Below are 16,873 nucleotides of genomic sequence, written 5' to 3' on the forward strand. Positions count from 1 at the left end.
CTTGATGCGTCCAGAGAGGTGGCGACCACATGCCAGCCTTGGCGTCTGCTTGTCCTGCAACAGATGGGAAGTCTGACCAGTGCCCTGCAGATGGCCCCAGACCAGCCAGCAAGCCCCTGGCCCTCTGGTCCCTGCCTGGGCTGGCAGCCAGGCCACCAGCCCCCTGTGACTGTCAGTGGCTGAGATGCTGGACATGGGAGAATGGGAGAAGCTGCAGCCCCAGAGAGTTCATGCTGTCCCTGTATCTGAGTGACAGTCCCCGAGTGCTCCAGACCCAGTGCACCCCTCATCTGCAAAGACCCCCTGCCCACGCCACCTCTGGAAAGCCGACTCCCTCTGCATGCCCCGCTGCGCCCCAGAGAGCCTCCTGGGGTGCGCGTCTCCCCACATGGCCTCGCCCCCTCTTCCAGGGGACCATGTGCTCCTTCAGAGAGAGGGCAGTCTCTCTGTCCCAGTGTGCTCGGCACACGGCCCAGTGCCAGTCACAGGGCAGGCGCTCCGTGAGCATCTGCTAAATTCATGGCTGGAAGCACCTTACGGGCCCCGACCTCCTGGCCTGGACTCTGAACTGCGTGGCCCTCTGGTGACACAAACATGACCTGCGGCGTCTGGGCCACCATTTCTGGCCTCTGGCTCCCAGTCTCTGTGCTATGGCGGCAGTGGGCCTGGGTGGCCTGTGAGCATTTTCCAGCCCTAAAGTCCCCCATCCTGTGAGCACACGGCCGTCCCTACCTGTGGGCAAATCAAGCATCCAGCCCGCTCCGCGGGGCCGCACGCCCAGGTCACAGAAACAGTGTGTGTGCGTCCCAGCATGCCCTTGTAACAGAACTGGGGGGGGCTGGAGATCTGGGTACTTGTCCCCACCCTGTCCCTAACTTCTTTCTTTCCTCTGGGCCTCGGGTTCCTCTTCTGTCGAAACAGGAGAGTGGCCTGGCCCTGGCCCAGGTCGAACACTCGGGGGTCTGAGACACGGGTGTGCTTTCCATGACAACATTGTCACTCTGTGATCACATGTCACGGTGCCCTCAGTACGTTCCACAGTTCTCTGTGGGACGTGACACTATTCTATGGCATTGTGACCCTACTACACCACTCTCAGATTCAGTGTGTTGACTCTGTAATCCTTAAAAATCCTAAGTGTAGTTTTTAAATGAATTCAGTGCTGTGTCCGCCCCTCTTGCTTTCGGGAACAGGCGTAAGGAATGGCTTAGGACACGGCTATTTTGTTATCTCCTGTTTTGTGAGTTGGTGGGCTCTGCTGGGCGGTCCTGCTCCATGTGACTTGGGCAGGGGCTGCCGTGGGACATCCTGGGACCCAGGTGGCTCACTCCACGGCCCCCAGTTGGAGCTGCCTGTCACTGGCTGCTCATCCGAGGCTGCTGTTGACCAGAGTCCCTTGGTTGTCCTTCTCGTGGCTTCTCCCTGGGTCTGGGGCTCTGGCCTGTTACCAAGAGGCAGGAAGTAGAAACTGCGGGTCGCCTGAGTCTTGTCCTTGGACTTGCCAGAGTGCTGCAGGATCCGAGGGTTGCAGAAACAAGCCCCGCCCCTGTCACTGGGGAGCGGTGTGTGTGTGTGGAACGGAGGAACTGTCGGGGAGGGGGACCCATCTTTGAAGACAGGCGACTCCAGGTCCTGAAAACACGGACCTCAGGTGTCTGCCAAACATGAAGTCAGGTGTCAGAGCCTAGTAGTGGCTAAAATGCCATTTGTCTGCCAGAGCCCGGGGGTTCTGTCCTCTGTCAACCATACACTGCGACTCGGGCCACGCCAGGGCCTCTCTCCCGGCCTCGGTGTGTGTGTCTGTAAGATGGGAACACTGGTCCTGACGCTGGAGTCCTCTGGCCCTAAGGAGCTCCGCCCCTCTGTGCCCCCAGGTACTCCTTCCAGGACGAGGAGGACATGTTCATGGTTGCGGACCTGCTGCTGGGCGGGGACCTGCGCTACCACCTGCAGCGGAGCGCGCGCTTCACGGAGGGCACGGTGCGGCTCTACGTCTGCGAGCTGGCCCTGGCGCTGGACTACCTGCAGAGGCGCCACATCATCCACAGGTCAGCGGGCTGCCGGGCGGGGGAGGGGGTGCTGGGGACGGTGGGGGGGTGCGCCGGGGGCCCTCTGCAGCGGGGAGTTTGCTCACGGACCTTTCCTGGGAGCCACGGGGCACGGAGACCGTGAGCAGCAGCACAGGTCCTTGCTGGGCAGCCTCCGCACACAGCCTGCTGGCTGGCGTCCTGTCTTGGAGGTGGACCCTCCCGCTGCCTGGGCGCGGCCCTCTCGCCATTTTTGCTGCTGAGAGACCTGGCTGGTAGCTGGCTTCTGCCTCTCCATTCCAGTGTCTTTGGGAGGCTGGAATGGCCTGTCCCTCCAGCATCGGGTTAGAACGGTCCTGTGCTGTGAGGTGGCCGTGCAGGGGATTGTCCCCTGTCCCTTTCTGGACCTGGGAACCAGTGGTGCACATTGTGGAGAATGTCTTCCTCTTCGGAAGCTTCCGTGCTAGCCTGGGCTCTGGCTGTGGGCTGTCTCCGCCACCTCCTCTGGGCGGGGGGAGGAGGGGCAGGGGCCTGGCTTCTATGCGCCTATGTGCCACGCTGCCAGGTGCAGCCCATGAGCAAGGCCGGTTGACTCGGGCAGAGGTCCACCAGAGGCTCCGGGGGCCTGGCACGCTCATGCCAGCCCCTCCCTGACCACACGGGAGGGCGGGGTGAGTGGCCCAACCTGCTCACTGCGCTGTGCCTTGCCAACCGCCTGACTTGCACGGCTGTGGGAGGCGTGAGGAAGGCAAGGACTCGCACTTCCAACGAGGACAGCAGAGTGAGCACACACATCTATGTTTCCTTTGTTCTAAAACCCCGATTAAATGGCAGTGAGGTATGTTTGGAAAACAGTAAATTTCCAAGGATAGGGAAAAGTAAAGAGGAGCTGATAGGCAAGCCTTGGGGCTTACAGAGAAGACACAGAGCAGCAAGTGACTGAGGGTGCCAGAAACGGAACTTGAAGTTGCCCTGGGCAGAGCTGAGAGCAGACAGACAGACAGACGCTAAAGAACCCTCGAAGGGCTCAGGAACTGACGGCACCCCGCCCCTCAGGAAAGAGCGTGAGGCTGTGGAAAGAGGTGAAAGTCAGGCAAATTATTGGAAAGTGTTTCTGTAAAGAATAACTTTAACGTGGGAGCCCTGAACATACGATGTTGAAAGCGCCACCCTATCAGCGTGGTCTGTCTTGGGTCACTCAAAGTGCAAGTGGCTGAAAGGCGCCTGTGGCCTCTCCTTCATGTCACTTCTCGGTGGCCCCGTGCTGTGTCTCTTCGTCCTCTCATTTCCACAGGCCTCGTGCTTTGCAGTCTGCGCAGCCCTGGCTGTGCCAACATCCTGCCATCCTAACTTGGCCCCCCGGCTTCGTCACCTGTCTTCCCAGCTCCGCCGTTCAGGGGACCGCCGTAGCCTGCTGACTTCCGGGGGGCCGGCTTTCTTTCCTTCTCATTTCGGGCAGGGGCGGGCGGGCTTTGCCCCATGTGCTCACCCCTCGGTTGGCTGTTGGATCGCACGTCTGCTGCTCTGCAGGCGCTCGGCTATCGCCAGCTCTCCGTGGCCCACGTCCACCTCACCCCATAGCCTCGTCCCGTTGCTTGTACAATATAACCATCAACCCTGCTGTCCGTTGGAGAAAGGAGTGGGTGAAGGAATTTTCTATGCATGAGACTTGCCCCTTTGTATAGTGAGGGAGCAGCCATGTGACAAAAGCAATGTCAAGTTCACAGAATAGGGGAGCCAAGCAACTGTTTGGTCTGCTGCTGTCTCGACCACAGTGGGGAGAGCGAACCGTCCAGCACATCACCACCACGTGTGTCCCTTCATGGTTTTGCTTTCAGGGCTTCGTGTGAGTGACACGCAGGGTTCAGCGTTCCGAACACCAGCCCATCTGATGGGGCCTGGTCTCTATGCCCTTAGTTAGGGGACTTCTGTTAAGTGAGATTTTAGGTGGTTTCATTCAGTTGGAATTTTGATGTGGTGGTGGGAGGTCCCAAGTGCCGTGTTTGCCTACACCTTCACCTTGACCAGAAGCCTGAAGCCTTTTTTTGAAAGTACTGAAAATCCCATCGCTGAGTAGTGTGGCTCAGTGGGTTGGGCGCTCACTCCACAAAGAGAAAGGTTGCCAGTTCGATTCCTGGTCAGGGCACAAGTCTGGGTTGTGGGTTCAGTCCCCAGAGGGGGCACTTAGGATAGATAACTGATTTCATGTTTCTCTCCCTCTCTCTCTCCTTCCCTTCCCCCCTCTCTAAGAAAAATAAAGAAGTAAATAGTAAAACACAATACAATAAAGACCTGCTTCCCATTCTGAATAACTGGGCGGCGGCCGGCCCCTCCTCTGTCCCCAGCAGAGGACCACAGCTTTGCTTCCCAGAGAGAGGCAGACAGAGGGCGTCTGGACTGCAAGGCACCGACCTCCTCGGGTCGAGGGCCTGGACTGAGAGTCCGAGTCTGACTCAGACAGGTGCTGCCGCAACACTCCCTCCCGGGCTTCTGGCGGGGTGGCGGCCGGTGTCTCCAGGCCTTCCTCCCCTCGGCAGGAAGCTCAAACGATTTCAGTGGGCATGTGAGTGAGCCAAGAACACAGACACCGTGACATCACAGTGTCCCCATGACCCTTTAGGGATAGTTCAGTCAGCAAGACCACTTGCTCACCATAAGCTCCCAGCTGGGTCAGCCACAGCTGAAGGCTGTTAGGCACCCAGGAAATCTGAGGCGAATGCCGGATCCAGCACAAGCAAATGGACAACGGAGAAAAGCTTGGGATAAACAGAGATTCTGCAGGGAGAGAAAACTGAAATAACTTTCAGAGGGATGAGGATGAATTCTCGTAAATCCCATTTGTAAAACAAGAAATACCGGATTTCTTCAAAACCTCAGAGTACACACATCGGAGCACTCATGAATTAACAATATGGAAGCAGAAATAAAACACCCAAAGATGTGTTGGAAGATAAAGTCGAGGATGTTCCTTGTACAACAGAACAAAAAGACAAATAGAAAATGAGAGGACCAGCTCAGTCATTCCCACACCAGAGAGAGAGAGGGGGAAAGAACCCAGGGCTAGAAACTCTCGTGGATCTGAAATCCGTGGGTTTCCAGGTCGAAGGGCTAAGTGAGGACACAGAGCCGTGGCTGGAAACAGACCCACAGGGGGCAAGCTCCAGGCCCTCCCAGCGTCCACAGGGCCACAGGTCACACAGGCTGAGGAGCCAAATGGTGTGGAATTTATCAATGCTTGAAGGCCGTGGAGATATGCTAATTGATCGAGCGTGTGGGTTTACATTTTCACAAGTTCAAGGTCTCAGAAAATGGACCTCCATACACCTGCTCTCCAGTAGATTTTAGAGAATGAGACAGAGCCACTAAGAGCCAAGAGTGAGTCCCGAAGTGGGAGGGAGTGGGACACAGACAGCTGGGTCTTCAGGGGGCAAGGGTGTATGAAGTCCAGCTGCAGGCCACTGGTGCACGGCGCTCGTGCCTCGGGTGCGGGCCTGACCGGCTCTGGGTAGAGCCAGCGGGTCGACGCCCTGATGCCTCTGGCCGCCTCGAGAGGGGATTGAGTGGGTTGGTCAGGAATCTGAAGTTGAATATATGAGAAGTTCAGAAAGAAAACTCCACAGGTTCGTAGTCATTCAGTTAGTACTTGATTGGCACCTACTGTATGTGTAGAAACCACAATGCATAAATGCATAGTCCCTTTCTTTAAACCCCTGATGCACTGGGCTCCTACTCTGGCCCTGCCACTGGGCTCATCCCCGGCCCAGGGAGACAGGCGTGTGAGCACCGTCTCAGCGGCTCTGCGTGCGAGGCGTCTGATAGAGCGCGTGCAGAGCACTGCGGGACCCGGAGGAGCCGGGAAGAAGCGATGGCCTCTGGGCTGGGCTCTGCTTTGCGGGGGGCAGGGGTGTTTGCTGAGACAAAGCATTCTAGACATGGTGTAGTTGCTGGTGAGAGTAGAAGTTGTTAAAACCCTCTTGGAAGGTATCTGGCAATAGAGTCAAGTGCTTTTTATTCATTTTTTAAAGATTTTATTTATTTTTATTTTTAGACAGAGGGGAAGGGAGGGAGAAAGAGAGACAGAAACATCAATGTGTGGTTGCCTCTCACGTGGCCCCCACTGGGGACCTGGTCCACAACCCAGGCATGTGCCCCGACTGGGAATAGAACTGGCAACCCTTTGGTTCAAAGCCCATGCTCAATCTCCTGGGCTACACCAGCCAGGACTATCAAGTGCTTTTTAAATGTCCACATGCTTTGACCCACCAAGTTCGCCTGCTAGAAGGAATCTCGTCCAATCTGGCCTGCAGGCAGGTTCTCGGCACAAGGCCGTTTATCACGGCAGTGCTGTGGTCAGAATTCAGAGAATTCTGAAACAGCCTGAAGGAAAGAAACTGCATACCTCCTTTTAAGACACTCGAGACACTGACAATACCCATGTGTGATGCTGGCTGTGACGCCCGGCGGTATGGGAGGTTATTTCTGTGATCTTGGGCAAAATTATAGCTTATAAAATGGCATGCCTATGTAAAGAAATCCCTGATCACTAAACCAAAAAGATGCAGAAGAAGTTTCCTAATGAGCTGGGGTTGAAGGGAGAGTCCATGTGATTCTCTATTTCTTTTGCTATTTTGAAGCTTTCTTTAATGAGTACATCATCCTTTCAATGAGGAAAATCAAAGCATGATTAACTTTCTCTGTGAAGGATGGTGCTTATCACACAAGAGCTTCACTTTTTTATCTTTTATAACAGTCATGTTTTATTTATGTACATATTGATTATCTCATATATTGCTATATATACAGTTGCACATTTTTATAGAAGTTGTGCCTTTTTAAAACTGACTAAAATTATCTTCTCATTCTCTTGTATATTTTTTCCTAGATCCTTTTTGAAAATTCCATATTTGGGGGGAGAGTGACTTAGAAAAGCACATCCATATTATTAAAGTTCAGAGCCCTACACATCACTTTAACAGGACCCTGAACATTGTCACTTCGCACTTGTACTTGGCTCTATCCTATCTCAGCCCATCAAATGTGAGCTTCCGATGGGACTGCCTGGGTCGCAGCCCTGGCGCCGCCATGTAAACCTGCCCTGAGGGCTCCAATCAGCTCCTCCCACCGTGCCTCGGTTTTGTCTTCTGTAAAATGGGTGTATGTGGAAGTGGGGAAAAAATGACCCTTAAACGATAGCACAGCACTTGCCTGCCACATCCTGGGCCCCCAGTGAGACTCACAGTCGAGTGACCATAATTAATACGCACAGGCTAAAACCGATAGGACCCAATTTTGTACCCCAGGTATCCCCCCAACCTTGCCTCCCACCACTGCATCAAACTAAACTGCCAGTTCTCATCAGATTTCAGACCCCCTGCATCGCCCTGTGTGCCGGGGTCATAGTAACTGGAGAGAAACCTTCGGATGAAAAACACCAAAACCTGCAGACACGCAGAAGAGCTATTTAGAAGAGAAATTCCCCTTTCATTTCAGGCACAGTGCTCGGGTCCCCTTCTATTACAGTCTGGCGAGCCAGCACCGTGAGGATTTATGGCTCCGTGGCGATGGAAGCATAAGATACAAGAGAATCCAATTTATTCTTTAGAGTGAGTCTTCCATCTCCCGGGGATAAGTTGCTCTCGCGAGTGGGTGGAGAGTGTTAATGTCAGGTAATAAATCTCAGAACGAGGGACCTCTGTCTCAACTTAAGGTTGGAGAGACGGGAGTGAAATGTGGGGGCAGAACATGAAAGCAGAAAGCAGTCCCTGAAAGGCCCCGGTGAGTCAGAGGCCGCTGTGCAGAAGCTGCTCCGAAGCAAGACGGCAGCGCCATGCTGGGAGACCGGGCGGCGTTTCGGGAAACGTCCCCACGCAGGGAGGACACCGAGATCCCTGTGGCCTCATTCTCGTGCTCTTCCCTCCGGCTCCGAGACCTTCCCTGAGGGGGACGCTTTGTTATTCACATAGGTGTTCGGTGAGCAGTGGTGGTGGAGGTCAGAGCTTGGGTGTGAAGGTCAGGGACTCGAGGACAACACAAGTCCACCCTTAAGAAGTCCCCGTGCCACGGGAGGGGCACACTAGTGCTTAGTGATAATAGTTACCGAGTCCGGGCACTGACTGCCACATGCCGGATGTACATGCACGCACACAGTACAGCGCACACACAGGTAGATACGCATGTGTGTGTATCTCACTTTAACTCAGTGTAGCCCCCCTGCCCCTCCTTTGACCCGTGAAGACAGTGTACAGTGTGCAGGATGTGACTCAGAAGAGAAGCAGGCAGGTAGGCAGGCAGGTGGGTACCAGATAGCCAGAGAGTCCCAGGAAGTGAGCGCTCACTGTGCCTTCGGCCTCACCCCGGCTCGTGGAGGAGCTGAGCTCTGAACTCCGAACACCACTGTACCAGGTCCAGATGGGGAAGGTGGTTTTCCCAGAGGAAGAACTGACGCCAGGAAGGGTTGGCAGGTTCACGGACCAGCGGCGCCCTTGGGCTCCCACTCAGTCTCTCTGCACGAGACCTCGGGAAGTCATCGACGGTCGGCTTCGTCTTGCGTCAGCTGCCAGCAAGCAGGAGGCTCGGGGAATGTCTGGGAGGCGGTGGTTAGTTCCTCAGCCCTGTGGGACGTGAAGCTGGAAAGTGTTCGAGCGTTATCTTTACTTTTTAAGTTGTGGTAAAATACACATAACATAAAATGCACCATCTTAACCACGTCAAAGCGTGCCCCCCAGGAGTGTTAAGTAACCGCACATCTCCAGGGCTCTCCTGTCTCCCTGAACCAGAACTAGTACACACCCACTGAACGGCCCCCCTCCCCCACCCAGCCCCACACCCACCATCCTACTCGCCATGTCCTTGAATCTAATTCTTGGGACCCCACATAAGTGAGACCCCACTGTGTTTCTCTTGCTGTGTGTGGTCACTGCTTGCTGAGCAGTGTCCTCCCGGTTCGTCCTCGTTGGACCAGGGGTCGGAATGTCCTTCCCTGGTACAGCTGAACGGTGTCTCATCATGTGGCCAGACCCCGTTTGTGTATCCTTCACCTGCTGACGGGCACCTGCTCTGCTTCCACCTCCCGCTGTCGCGGGTATGCTGCAGCGAGCCCTCGTTCGGGGAATTGACCCGGAGGCAGGATTGCTGGGTCATGTGGTGCTTCTGGTTTTAATGTTTGAGAGGCCACCTAGGCTGGAGCTTTATCATGAAGGGCTTGGGGAACTTTGGACTTTCTCTGTAGACCAAGGACACGACTCGTGGACTGTAGGAAGACAGGGCAGCAGCCACACGCAGAGGCGTTCTGAGGGACTGGGCGGGTCGGGAGAGCCAGGTAGGAGCGGCTGCAGATGCAACAGCATGCGGTGCTTTCGTAAAAGACAAAATTGAAATTGTATTTCAGGTCGGAGGATGCTACCCATTAGAACTGACGGATAGGATCCACACTAACACGTATTCTTCCTTTTCACCACTCAGGAGGTGCTTGCAAATTCACAAGGTTTTGGTGCGAGAACCAGATTTCCTCTGCAATAGTAAATACGCTTTCTTTAATACAGGAGGTTTCACTGCATCAAGACATATACCGTGCTGTTGTATTTCTTTGAAAAAAACAATAGAACACATACATGGTGGAGGAGCTCTCCTCATCCATGCGGAAAGTGGAGATTGCAGGTTGGACGTGCAGGTGCGAAGACAGACGACAGGCAGTCGACTGAGCAGCAGGACCTTAACGCTGACGCGGGAGCCTGACGCCTCGCGATCTCTTTGTGAACAGGCAGCGGCCGTCCTCTGGGAACCAGCCCCACTGTCCTCTCTCTTCTTCCTAAGTCCATGAAGTTCAGAGTCTCCCTCGTTCCCCTGGGGCCTCCACCCATCACCATCTCTCACGGGGACCAACTCCATGGCCTGTGTTTGGACACTCCTGGGGAATGCAGGCAGGATGGAAACTGCCCTGGGCGTTTCCTCATCCAGGGGGCCAGTGGCCTGGGGGCACCTGTTCTGTACTGAGGAGCCAGTGGCCATCAGCTGAGGGTGAGGCTGTTCCACCCTGGCCCTGGAGGAATATGGAGCTGGGGGTGGTGAGCATGTTGTCACCGAGCCCCGGAGCAGGCCCTGTAGGGCAGTGGGACCCTCAGAGCACCCGCTCAGGGAGACCCGAGGCGGGGCAGTGCCACTGAGGCAGGGACGGTGCAGTGCACGCTGGCCCACACGGCGGAGAGGCAGCCGCGCCTGGCCGCCGCACAAAGGAGCCCCAGCTCCCACTCTGGAGTCCTGCTCTGTGGGGCCAGCCCGGCTGGAGACCCGGAGACGAAGGAGCCGGGGAAATGCCGTCCCGGGCACGCAGGAGAGAACAGGGAAGGGTTTGACCACCACCAGGCGCACGGCCAGCCTCACCGGCCGGACCTGTGGTACCTTCAGTTAACCAAACTCCACCTGGCACGGACAGTTTGGTTAGAATGTTGTTGGTACAATCTAACTTCCAAGTCAAGTATTGTCCCCTCCATGACGCTACCACAACTACAGAGGGCAGCACAGTGCACTCGGTGCTTCGTTCTCTCTCGCCCAGACCTCCGACACCACAGTGGGGTCTTTGGCTGCGGTGGCCGCCTGTGCCTTTCCCCGGCTCGGTTCTGTCGCTCCCGGCTCGGGGCTGTGTTCCCCGCAGCAGCGTCACCCCAGCGCCACAGATGGCACCTGACTCTCTGAAACGTGTGCTTGCATGAGCGTGGAATGCCTATAGTGAGCATATATAGCTTTCGTGTAAATACGTCTTTTACCTAAACATTTCGGTGGTTTGAATTTCAACCTAGAGGCTCATGTGTTAGTTCTGGGCAGCAGTGACCAGGCTGGGGCCACATGCTGTGATTCTGCCCATTTTACAGGTGGAGACATGGAGGTTCAGAGAGAGGCCGTGACAAGTCACGGGCTCAGCCCAGGTTGGAAGCAGGTCCTGCCACTAGTATGCCAGTGTGCTCAGAGTTCAGGGTCATGGTGCTGTGTCTCCCGTGGGTCCTAGGCAGACTTCATCCATTATTCACCTATTAAAGACGGACTCCAACCTCGGTGCTGGCCCTGAGCCTTGGCTCATTTTCTAGGCCCAGCGTTAGTGCTTTTAGAGGGTATCATGGTCAGAGGCTTTCGGCCAAGACGAGTTCAAGTTCAGGGCTATGGAAAAGCACAGCTGCTCTTCCCAGCCAGAGAACTGCATGTGGAGAACTGCACTCAGCCAGTCTCCCGTTGCGCCCGGGGCCTTTGTTTCCTTTATTAATTGATGAGCTCGCTAATCGGGGTGTGTGTCCTGTTACCTGCGGGGGTTTTGCTGGGTGAGAGATGTCCCTTCAAGGGTGGACTCCACTATTTAACGTAGAAGAATTCAATACTCACTGCTAATCAAATAATCTTAGTTACTGAAGAGGGAAGGGCCTCCCGGCGCCTTCAGAGGGAGTGATCGGTGTCACAGTGTGCACCCCCCACGCAGTAAGGAGAAGCCCTCTCCACATTTGCACAGACTGATGAATGACAGGTGCCCCGACTCAGCCGCCAGCTACACGTGTCTTTGTAAAACAAACTGAGCCACATCACTTGGCTTCTTCCAAATCATTCCCCGACCTCCACGTCTTGCCACGGAATGACATCTGGAGGCCGTGGCCCCGTCCTTCGTGATGTGACCCCAATTGTCATTTTGCCCACTCGTCCCGTTAGGTTACTAGGGTGCAGCAACTTGTCATAGTTGTTTCAATGAGTTCAGAGTGATAGAAGCCCAGATTGAGCCTATTTCAGAGAAAAAGGAAACTGTATTTTTTAAAATGTGGAAGTTCATCATATCTGGCGTCTCTGAGGCTCAACCTCAGAGAAACACAGAGAGGGAGGGATCTTGCTGCGTAGGTTCTGCGAATGCTGTTTGGCAAGCAGGCTCTCCCCAGCTTGGTGGCACACCTGCTGCCCACCGGCCCCACACTGGCCCCCGACCGGCCCCACAGGGCCGTGGGCCCAGCTGGCTGGCAACAGTGCTATTCCGCTTCCCTTCCACCAGATTCTCCTATCAACCCCAGCAAAGCCTCTGATTGGCTCTGCTTGAGTCACAGGACTATCCCTGAATGAATTCCTGTGGCCAGAGGGTGGAATGTTCTAATTTAGCCAGCTTGAACTATGTGCCCATCTCTCTGAGCCCCATGGACAGCCCCTTGGGGACCATGTTGAGGGGGAGGGGTTCCCCAAAAGAACCAGGAGAGAGGGCAGAAGCCCTGCTAAGCAGAAAAATAGGCTTCTAGTCCACACCCACCCAGAGACGTGAGGCCCCCACGTGTGCACAGGGCTCAGCCTGCACATGCCTCTTCTACTAGCTGTCCTGGGAAGAAAACACTGCCTCCTCCAGGAAGCCTGTCCAGATTCTTCTGAACATTGGAGGTATTCCCTTGTTTGTGTCTCCACCGGACTTGTGCATACTTCTGTCACAGAAGGGACATACTTCGTATCTGTCCTCTCTACCAGATGGGGGTTCATTCATTTGAGCATGACAGGTGAGGTCGTGCATCTGGCTGCCTCCAGGGTCTAACACAGCGACCAGCACACAGTAGGGCCTGCAGACATCTAGAAAGAGTGAAGGAGTTGAACAAAAAGTGCCTCTAAGATCTCTCTAAACTGAACCCAGACAGGATCTATCTCCACCCCGATTTTAAACCCCTAGCACATCCTCACCACCCGTCTGTTCATCGGCATTTGGGAGAGGCGCGTGTCCAGGAGCTTCCTGTTCACAGCAGAGAGACTGGACGCTGGGCTGCAGGGGACACAGTCACGTTGGACAACCATCAGCCCCGGCAAGTGCGTGAGAACGCAGAGAATTTCCATTCAGGTGGCAGCGGGGGGCATTCTTAACGTGTCCGCACATATTTTTCCTGTGGTGTGTGGAAAAGTCAACCCGGGAGCTCGTCTTTGGTGTTGACAATACCCATTTTGCAGAAGAGATGGACCAGGGAGTCCCTGGGGAGAGGAGCTCATGGAGAGCATGTGCCCCAACGGGAGCCCCGCAGAGGTGCGCTGCGGTGGGCCGCCGGGGTGCCGAGGCGCGGGTTGGTTTCAAGGGCAGCCTTGCAGGGACTCGGGACTCGTGCTCTCACGCTCCCCGATGTTTACAGCTGTGCTGGAGGGTTTATGGGCCACGTGGTTGTGCCGATGTGCACATCACTCCCTGCTGTGCGTTTATTTCTGTGAGTTACGTGCACCCTCAAACCTACTTCTGAAGAACCTGGGGGGACTTTTAAGGGGAAAGAGTGTGTGCAAGGCAGTGAGCAAGGAGCCCAAGTCCCGAGGTGAAATCCCGGCCTCGGGCCTTGACCTCATTTTCTCCCTCCTTGTGGAGGGAGATATGGTCGCTGTGAGGATGGAAGAGATCCGGCTGTGAGCACCAAGCCTCAGGGTCCTGTTGCCGTCACATGGTCCCTTGGCTGCATTTTCCCACCCCTTACCTTCTCAAAGGTCCTGAGCAGGCAGACAAAACAGACTGAAATGGCCATGGAATGCAACCGAGCCTGGAAGCTGGCTGTCCCGCTTGCCATCTGAGTCACGGGAACAAGCTGCCAGGCCTTTGAGCCCTCATCTCCTGATCTTTGAAATGAGGCAAGTGCGCACCTCTCCCCGGCTGATGGTGGAGATGATACGGGGCGTGCAATCTTCGGGCATCTCCAGGCCACACTGGAAGAAGATTTGTCTTAGGCCACAGATCAAATACATTATGACATGTAATCACAAAAGACTCTCATCGTGTTTTAAGTAAATCCACAGTTTTGTGTTGGGCCTCATTCACAGCCGTCCTGGGCTGCATGGGGCCTGCGGGCCATGGGTTGGACACCCCTGGCACCTGGGAGGTGCCAAAGTGACATACAAGGAAAGGACACCAACCCCACCACAAGGCAGGAGCACGAACAGCCTGGGCACCTGGCCCAGGTGGCAGCTCATGTGGCATCTGATGTACCTGATTTCTTGGTGTCTCTTTGGCGGGTTTGCACTGAGTAGAAGGCCCAGTCTCCAAATACAGGCACATTCTGAGGTCCTGGGGGCTGGGAGTTCCACATATGGGCTTGTGAGGGGCCCAGTGCAGACTGAAAAATTCTACCCCCCCCAAAGATGCCACACTCTAATCCCCAAACCCGTGACTGTGCTGCCCTGCTGTGCAATCGAGTTAGGGATCCTGAGATGGAAAATGACCCTGAGTCACCGAGGGTGGTCCAGCCTAATCACAGGTGTCCCTGTGAGACAGAGGCCTGAGGATCAGAGCCAGAGGTAGAAGGTGTGACGACAGAGGCGAGGGGTTGGAGCGATGCAAGGACAGGGCCACAGCCAAGGTGTGCAGGCGCCTCTAGACGCCAAGAGGCCAGGAGACAGACTCCCCCCGGGGTCTCGGCTGGAGGTCAGCCTCGTGGGCTCACTTTGGACGTCTGGCCTCCAAAACTGTAAGGGGGCAGATCTGTGCTGTGTCAGGTCGCTGGGTCTGTGGTCATGTGTGGTGGCGACCACAGGAAGCTAGCTCAGGTCCCACGAGGATGAGTGAGGTGGCACCTGCCTAGCACCTGGAGCAGATGGGTAAGCAAGTGATGAGGCCAGGCTGAGCCGTCCAGCTGGCACACAGGGAAGCAGGGTGGGCCCTGGGGCTGGAGGAGACCCTTCGGTGCCACACACTGGGTGGCCTGAAACAGCCCATTTATTCCCTTACAGTTCGTACGGAAGTCAGAAATAAGGCATTGGTGTATTTGATTCCTCCTCAGGGCTCTGAGCGAGAAGCCGTCCCCTGCCTCTCTCCGGTCTTTGGGTGGCTCCGAGGCATTTCTGGGCTCGTAGATGCGTCACTCCAGTCTCTGCTTGTCTTCACACTGCCCTCTTCTCCATGTGGGCCACAGTCTTTCCTGTCTTCGTAAACCCTGGTCATGGCATTCAGGGCCCGCCCCAGTCCTGCAGAACCCTGCCTTCACTGGGTTGCCTCTGCAAAGATGCTGTTTGCAGACACGTCCCATGCCCGGGCACCGGGCAGAAGTGACACAACCCACCGAAACAGTCCTCGAGGGGACTGCACCTGAGCTATGTCCTAAAGCTGCATCAGGACTTACAGGGGGAGGACCCCTGCAGAGAGATGGGGCTTGGGACAGCTGGGGTGTCAGAGAACCCAAGGTGGGGGCGGGGGCCAGACAGACCAGCCAATCAGGAAAAGCCCTAGGAAGTCTGGACGCTGGCCCGTGGCCAGTGCTTTCTAGAGGCTTGTCCAGGAGTGGGCCCAGGGCCTGTGGCAGCAGCGCCTCGTCCCGAATTTGTTCTCCAATGACTCTCTCTCCCTCTTGTTGTGCAAGTTCAATGCTAGCGCGTGGGACCCTTTCCGTCAACGCCCTCAGTGGCCAGGTTGACAGGTTGGCAGCCACATATCGGCGCTCCCTTTTCACGGCTGAGGTTCCGAGGGCACGTGGAAGCCCAGAGTCCGGCCGCCAGCACCCCCGGTCCCCGACGGCCACTAACGGGGTTTATGTAAGAAGAGACAGGGCCGGGTTTAGGCTTTGCAGAGCCAGGTGGGTCGCATTAAAAATCAAATGCGCCCTTGCATGAGGGCGCTGTCATAAATGTGTTCTGAAACACGGATAACGTAATTTTACTTATCAAATCAGAGGCTTATTACAGGCATGCTCCTTGAATTGCTGCTGCCTGGTTTAGATTCAGGGACGTCTGATTCATTGTTTTTCTTTAGTTTTCTCCCCATGAGAAAACACCAGCCCAGAGACCAGGCGCCGTGAGCGTGGGCCTTGTCTGCTGATGTGTAACCTCTGACCCTCTACAAATAGTTCCTTCTTCATCAATAAAATGGGAGTAGTGATACCAGCTTCTAAGAGTCGTGCCAGAATTAGGTACGGTGACAAAGTACTGCCCCAGTACCTGACACGGAGCCGCCACACAACAGGTTAAAGTCACGTGACCGGCTCAGCCTCGAGCCTGGCACGTACGAAGCACTCAGTGAAGGCTAGCTGCTTGCGTTCGGGCATGACGCTGGAGGCTGGGTCCCTGTGTGGTCCCCGTGCCCCTCAGGAAGCTGGAGAGGGGGGCAGAAGCCACATTTAATGAGTAGCCATGAGGTATAGTTTCCTAACTGTGACCCAGTTCCTTTTTTTTAAAGATTTTATTTATTTATTTTTAGGGATGGGAAGGGAGGGAGGAAGAGATAGAGAGAAACATCAATGTGTGGTTGCCTCTTGCATAGTGTGGGGACTTGGCCTGCAACCCAGGCATGTGCCCTGACTGGGAATCGAACCTGCGACCGTTTGGTTTGCAGCCTGCACTCAATCCACTGAGCTACGCCAGCCAGGGCCTAACTGTGACCCAGTTTCTAGAACAGTCCATGTCAATATGGTCAGAGATCCCCAAACGTGAGAACCAAGTTCTCCTGCTTTCTGCCCCACATCAGCTTACTGGCGGATGGGGGCAAGGCCCCTCCCACACTGCCTCAGACAGAGGTCAAGGACCAAGGTCAGTCCTACCTGTTCACCCCAGCGAACGCCTCCCCTGCCACCAAGCCCCAGCCTCCCTCTGTCATTGACGACAGGCGTGCCTCCCACAGGCCTGCCACCGTGCTGGTGGTTCTCACAAATCCTCACCAGTTTCAAACGGAGTCACTAGACTTCAGCCGGAGCAAAAGACAGTCCCCAGAATCCCTCCCCGCGTCCCGCAGCCTGCAGCTGGCTTCGGAATCCAAGAAGACCACCTCTCCGAACGAGTGACCCTGCAGCCTGCAGGCTGCAGCCGCCGCCCCAGCCAGGTCTCCTCCGCCTCAGAGCGGCTGCTCCTAACCCTGGCCCCAGTCCCGCCCAATGGGCCCTAACCACTGTTCT

General features: G+C 55.6%; 1 protein-coding gene across 3 annotated transcripts in view; it reads left to right on the top strand.

The window, feature by feature from the left end:
* STK32B (serine/threonine kinase 32B) overlaps positions 1-16,873 on the top strand; it is a 188,965-nt gene that overhangs the window by 138,717 nt on the left and 33,375 nt on the right. For all 3 annotated transcript variants that reach the window (XM_037046033.1, XM_037046025.1, XM_037046030.1), the window contains one exon: positions 1,875-2,048. In XM_037046033.1, the coding sequence (XP_036901928.1) occupies positions 1,875-2,048 (174 nt within the window). The remainder of the gene's footprint in view (positions 1-1,874; positions 2,049-16,873) is intronic.

The sequence above is a fragment of the Sturnira hondurensis genome, unplaced genomic scaffold (assembly GCF_014824575.4).
Source record: "Sturnira hondurensis isolate 20B ecotype Veracruz unplaced genomic scaffold, ASM1482457v3 Scaffold0000780, whole genome shotgun sequence".
NCBI lineage: Eukaryota > Metazoa > Chordata > Mammalia > Chiroptera > Phyllostomidae > Sturnira > Sturnira hondurensis.